General features: G+C 35.1%; 1 protein-coding gene across 1 annotated transcript; it reads left to right on the top strand.

Moving 5' to 3' along the window:
- Positions 1–2,590: 2,590 nt before the first annotated feature.
- LOC108462639 (uncharacterized) lies at positions 2,591–6,106 on the top strand. The gene is made up of 3 exons (XM_017762565.1): positions 2,591–2,912; positions 5,786–5,856; positions 6,041–6,106. Exons 1-3 carry the CDS (start codon positions 2,591–2,593, stop codon positions 6,104–6,106), a joined length of 459 nt encoding a protein of 152 aa, XP_017618054.1.
- Positions 6,107–7,069: the final 963 nt, after the last annotated feature.

Genomic DNA, 7,069 nt, shown 5'->3' on the forward strand with positions numbered 1-7,069 from the left:
AAAAAGACTAGATTAGAGAGTTTAGTTGTTAGTTGTTCCATATCATGACTAAAGTGATTTATTTGTAAAGCTATTATGAGACTTTAGGGACTAAATTGAATAAAATAAAAAAGATTAAGGGAAATTAAAAAAATGAAATTAAATTGATACATGCTTATAATAGAATGATATGAGATGTTTGGAATTGATAAATTGAACTGAATTATTTTATAGATCAATAATTGAACCAAATCAAGGCAAGTAGTTAAAAAATTAAAATTGTCGAATAGTCCTTAAAAGCTCATTTGGTTGTTGTTTTGCTAGTTAAGTTCATACGGGAACTTACCAAGTTAATTCATGTTATGTTTGTATTTCTATAAATTGAATCATTATATTCGTTACATATATGTTTTGCTTTGCAAAATATGACACCGATGTAAATTGAAAATGATTATTTGAGTTTAAAATGTTATGTTTGAGATTGATTATCGAACTAGAGGATTAATTTGAACAGAAATGAAAGTTTGTGTAACTTAGTGATTTTATGTTTTGACTAACTTAGTGATTTTATGTTTTAACATTTAATTTGGTTTTAATGTAGTATATTATATAATGAAACTAGAAAAACTTACTTAATCAAATCATGGAAGAGGAAAATGTTTCGGTAAACAATTTATGGATAGCAGTGGTAGTACAACTTTGAAAATTCACCAAAAATTGTAGGAATCGAGTTAGAGCTCGAAGCAAACATAAAATTAAATCTTATTAAGTCTAGTTTTGCATAAAAGCAATGATGAAATTGTAGATTATGGGATCTAATACTTTTTAAGAGGCAGTGTCAAAATGATTTCGGTTGAAAAAGCATTATAAATTGTCAAAAAAAAAAAATAGGAGATAAAATTTATATGCCTAAAATCTTAATGAATCTATATTTAAAGGAAACAAATGAAAACATAATATGAGACTTGTACTGAAAGATTCTAACAACTCGTTTTTCAGTGGTGTCAGAAATAGTGCTTTCAGGACCACAAATCTGATGAGTAAATTCATATAATTAATATTTAAATTATACGAGTCAATAATGATTTTATATTGAATTTCAACTTGAGGAACTTTAACTAATCGAATTAATATTTAGTATAAATGGTTCGGTTCAAAAGGCAAGTGGTTATTGAAAACGAGGTATTAGAGTCTCAATTCCGTAATTTAGAGCCGTAAATATTTTTATTAAATATTTACAGAGTCATATTATATATGAATTGAAGTTTGGTCCTATAATTTCAATGATTTATTACTTAATTAAGGTAAAATGATTAAATTGTAAAAGATGTAAAAGTTCATAGCTATAGATTTAAAATAGTAAAAGGACCAATATGGTAATTAAACCACAGTTAAAAAGTCCAAATGGTGGTGGATATGATTAAATCCACTAACTTTTGGGCTATTTTCTCATTTACTCCTAATTAGTTTTGGATTAAATTGAAAATAAGCTTGTTTAGTTAAAATTTAAAATAATTGAAGGACCAATTGTGTAATTAAACCCTCTTTAAGTGGTAATTAAACCATATAGATTTATAGTGGACAAATTTGGACCAAATTAAATTAATTATTTAGTTATGGCTAAGGGTAAAGTTGTAAATATCAAATTATAAGTTAAATTAAAACATAGAATAAAAGAATTAAATCCTATCATCTTCAAATTTCTTTTGAGGAAACCAAATAGTCATGGTTAGGGTTGGGAGACCTTCATCCTAGCTTTGATTTCATGATAAATCAAGAAAGAGTGGAAAACTGAGGAAAATAGAAAATTATAGAATAGTCTTTGTATCTTTGTCGTTGTTGCAATTTAGTCAGGTAAGTTTGTTCGGGTTAATTTTAGTACATTTCTATATGTATTATATGAACTTAATTGCATAATATTAGATTATATTGATGTATGTACTTGGAAATGGAAATAATGAATTGAAAAGATGTCGATCACTGATTGAGATACTGTAAGTCATTATTGCAAATCAATCCTGTAAGTTTGTGCATTTATTTATGCTTTTAATATTCCTTACACTACAGTAAAACAGATTTTTAGCGGCGTTTGGATAAAAAACAACGCTATAGATCGAGCATTAGCGGCGCTTTTTGAAAAATACTGCTATAGATCGAGCATTAGCGGCGCTTCTTGAAAAATGCCTCTATAGGTCTAGCATTAGCGGCACTTTCTGAAAAACACCGCAAAAAAGTTAAGTAAGGCTTTAGCGGCACATTTTGAAAAACGTCGCTATAGATCAAGCATTAGCGGCGCTTCTTGAAAAACGCCACTATAGATTGAGCATTAGCGACGTTTTTTTAAAAAACATTGCTATAGATCGAGCATTTTCGGCGCTTTTTAAAAAATATCGCAATAGTAATTAAGCAAAATGTCGTCGCTTTGTTTTGCCCAGATTAAAACACAGAAATCCCTCCCCTAATTCCCCAATACCCAAAATCCTATCTTTTTTTCTCCATTTTATTTGACCCAAATCCCTTTCCCTAAAATTCCCTTCCCCAAATCCTGAACACAGATTATCCTCACATCTCTCTCAATTTCTAATACACCCTCGTCTTGATTTTTTCATCAATGGCCAAGTACGGCGAAGGTGACAAGCGTTGGATCGTGGAGGAAAGACTCGATGATGCTAACATCTACAACTGGCACTGGGCTGAAACTGATTGCCTCTCCTGGTCGAAAATGTTCTTCACCAAATCGCTTTCGGATCTCACCATTCTTGACGGCCAAGGCAATCTTTGCATCAAGACCAAGAAGGTCAAAAAGGTCGATGACGAAGCCTATGTTAATACTCGTAAGGGTAAAGTCATTCCCGGATATGAAATCAGTTTGAGTGTATCCTGGGAAGGCGAAGCCAAAGATTGGGAAGGGAAGACGCTATTGAAAGCTGAAGGTAACCTTGAGATTTCGTACATTTCGGATGAAAATGCTAACGAGGATCTAGAAGTTATTACTATAATATTTTAAAGAACCTCATCTGGAGAATGTCAGCTCATTGTTTTTGCTTTTTCCCAATTTCTGGTGATTCTATTCATTACTTGAGATATTAAATGTACAATTGTTTTGCTGCTACTGAATCTACATCTTATTCGAGTTGTGTTGTTTGCAGAATGGTAGAAGGCATCTAACATCATCAATAAACGAGGTTTCTAGGGACCTTGTTGTGAATACTGATTCTGTAACACCCCAAAATCGGCCTAGACACTATGGCTGAAATCTGGCGTGTCACATTGAAGTGTTTTTCGAAAACCATGTTCTCATTGAAAAACCTTCTCACTATTTAACACCTCTGGCCATTTTAAAACTTGTAAAAGCCTCAGTTTCCGTTGGTTTATTAAAAGGCATTCTCTTGTAAAACATTATTACCTTTAACACTTTATTTGCTGCGGAAGCTTAATTTAAAGTTTTGAGGAAACGTGATATTTTGAAAAACAGTTATTGTTTTGGAAAAGAAAATTGTGTTCTACTCCAGCATTTATAAAACAATATATAAAATTCCGAATTTAGAACCAAAAATTAGAAGAGGCCTTATTACAACCCAGATCAAATATAAGTACTTGTAAATAGATAACTTAAAAAAAAGTCAGAAACAATAGCAGTTGCGTGGCCACCTCCGAGTCCCTCGCAGCACCGATCCTCCTAATGCTGGGGATTACCTGCACAGTTAATAAACGGGGTGAGTTTATGAAAACTCAGTGTGTAATCCCTTCCTAAACTAAAATAGTTAGTAAACAGACAGAATTCAGAATCAATCTGGGCCAGAGCCCATTACAGTAACAGAACAATGAGTGTGGGCTAAAGCCCAGTACATTTTCACTTCGGCCTCAGCCCTCATCAGAATCAGTTAGGCATAGCCCATTCTCAAAATCAGTAACAATTGGACCTAGCCCATTAACAAAATTAGGTGGACCTAAGCCTAGTACAAAATCAGTATCAGATGCAGATATGCAGACAAATTCCCAGCCCAGTCCAACCAACACACCACCTGTACCAACCAACACACCATGTGGGGATAAAATCGACCCACCCAGCCAACACACCAAGCTTAGCACTGGTTGCGGCACTAAATCAACAGGACGGCTCAACGCCATAGATAGGACGACCCAACGCCGTAGACAAGATGGCTAAAGGCCGTAAATATCGTAGCAACACTGGCAGTTAACAGAACGGCTATAAGCCATAAGTATCACAAAAAGGCCAAAGCTTTATATAGGACGGCTACAGGTCGTACACTTCCTTCGACCATAATAACCCAACCCCATGCAATATGTCATGTCATAAATATTACGTGCATGTAAAGTCATACTCAGCACAATCATATATGTAAATCATAGGCACATCAGTCATACGGAACATAAGGGCATAATCGTCATTCTACCATATAGAGGTATTACGGTCATTTTACATTACAAGGGTATTTTGATAATTTTACAAATCGGGGTCTTAACGACCCAACAGAAGGTCCACCGTCACCTCGAGCGACTTAAATAACCTAATTAGACATAACGGTGTAGATGGACCTAAGGCCCATTACTCGGCCCAAATGGGCCCACACCCTCGTGTGGCCCATTTAACCCAAATTTAGATATGGCTATGTGACCTATATAGCCCAGTCCAATAATTATCACAAGTTGCAAATTCAATCTGTATGGATCCGACGAGCCCATTGGGCCCAACGTGGCCCAGAACTACCTAAGTCGTGTGCACGACATGACAAGTCTATCTATGTCCCACTTAACAGTGAAGTTTACACAAGCCGACCCACGGGCCCATCGAGGCCCAAAATAGCCCAGCACACGAGAACACTCGTGGCGACTTTACAATCTATCGCCCATAATTTGTGGGCTCGGTTTGCCACTCATGAGGCCCTGAATGCCGAGGTTTCGACTTTTGCCGATTTCTAACAAAGAAGGGCGTGAATACACACCTATTTATGAGAACGCACTAAAGTCCACGATCACCAACTTTGGCACATCTTGCATTGAGTCTTAATCACTTTCCCCCTCACCAACTCATCTGGTTCGCTCTATTTAAAGCCAGCTTCACACCAATTCCCATGTTAGCTTCCCGATGTGGGATTACTTTCACAGCTCAAACAACAAAATAAATACCCCATTGTGCATCCCAAGACTTGAACCTTAGACCTCACAGTTACACAACATGCCACCTTGCCACTACACCACAAGGCTTTTTGTGTCACCATTTAAGCCTCAATTAATTATAAGGCCTATAGGCCAAAGTCTAGGTTCCTTTAAAAGAAAAACCAAAATAAATTACAAGAGCCAAGACTTGAACCCAGGCTCCCTTGCAATCTTAATAACGCCACAACCATTAGACCACATGCTTCCTTATGTCATTTATTTACCACAATATTTTAAAAGGCCTTCATCCAAGTACCAAGGGTTTTATTCACTTACCAAAATTTTTGCTAAAGCCCAAGTTTGAATCCAAGATTTCTCCAACACTTCTCAGAGCCATTAACTACCAAAGCAGACATTTAATTGTGTCATTTTCTTGCACAATTAAATACTTATATATAACCTCCTTACGGATCCATACTTAAGGCCTAATACTTCTAGGCCCAAATTCGAGGCGTTACAGATTCTAAGAAGAAACAGGCTCTTATGGTAAATCTCTCTTGTACTCACCTTAGCAATACCTATCTTTGACTGTAGCTATAATTTTATATCTTTTGGCTTTCTCATAGAAAGTTAATGTTTTCATAATCTTCATATTTCTCATTACAACATTTGCTTCCTATACTAGCTGAGCTTCTTCATGCACGGGACATGCAAGTATCCCTTGAGTCTCTGGTCGAGGAAGGTAATTTCTGCAAGGTAAGTTCCAAGTAATTTCTGTTGTTAATTATATTAAGAACTTACAAAAGCTATATGTTAAGTTGCAATGCTGCATCTTTGCTCTGGAATAGAAAATTTCTTCGTTCTTATCACTTTGTTACAGTTGATTTTGGATTAAAATTTGAAGTAAGCCTCTTTTTCACCATTTTAAGTATTAATGCAGGTTTGGCTAGGAAGAACTCTTCAAAAGCTGGACTCAGCTCTTGTTAGGAGTTTGTCAGGAGTTTAAAGAAGAAAGCTATCTAACTGTCAGTTATTTATTCTCTGCTCCTTGTTCTTGATACCTAGTGCATGCATGAAGTCTTTGATTTCCAACTTTCTACATGATTTATGCATTACTTTTGTCATTGATTATACACTCATAAATTTATTTTCAATAAATCATTTTACTTGTTTCAAGTATCCAAACGTCCTGTGACGAGCAGTATTTGGTTTTGGAATGAATATGATTTGTTTTATTCCAAAATGAGGAATAGTCTTTCTTTTTTGGTTTTGAATTGTTTGAACTTTATGAACACTTCTTTCTTTCAGCTATTTTATTGTGAAAAATTTATAAGACTTTGCAAGTCTGATCTTGGTCTACTGGTTCATGGTTTTAAAGTTGAAACTTGGACTGAGTATCATTGTTGTCTTGATTGTCGATATCTAATCTATCCCCTTAAACTTATAATAATGAGAATGATGAAAATGTTGCCTTGCCAGCAACTTCACTATAAGTCTGTCAGTGCGCATAGTGTCTCCTTGAGGATATATATAGTTTCAGTATATGTTAGTTTTATGATGTTACTTAAAAGTGAATGGTTTAATTCTCTGCTGCTTTAATGTATTGATCTTGATGATACTTAAAACAAAGCTCAAATTTTATTGTTCTCTTTCTTCTGTTAGAAGCATACAGGCCTTTTTTTTTTTTTTTGCATTGTGTCCATATTTACTTTTACTTTTTTCAGTATTAGTTCAGTTTGGTGCCACACATACTATTACGAGTCCAAAATGTTATGCTTTAGCAGCGTTTTCATTCAAAATGCCACAAATGTGTATTACGAGTCCAAAAAACGACGCTGTATTATCCTTGTTGTTAGTGGCGTTATTCCAAAACGCCGCAATAGGTTATACATTAGCAACAAAACGACACCGTTCTGTGACAGCCCAAAATTGACCCTAGTCGGGAAGTGGTTTCGGGACCGCTAAACCG

The sequence above is a fragment of the Gossypium arboreum genome, chromosome 13, assembly GCF_025698485.1.
Source record: "Gossypium arboreum isolate Shixiya-1 chromosome 13, ASM2569848v2, whole genome shotgun sequence".
Classification (NCBI taxonomy): domain Eukaryota; kingdom Viridiplantae; phylum Streptophyta; class Magnoliopsida; order Malvales; family Malvaceae; genus Gossypium; species Gossypium arboreum.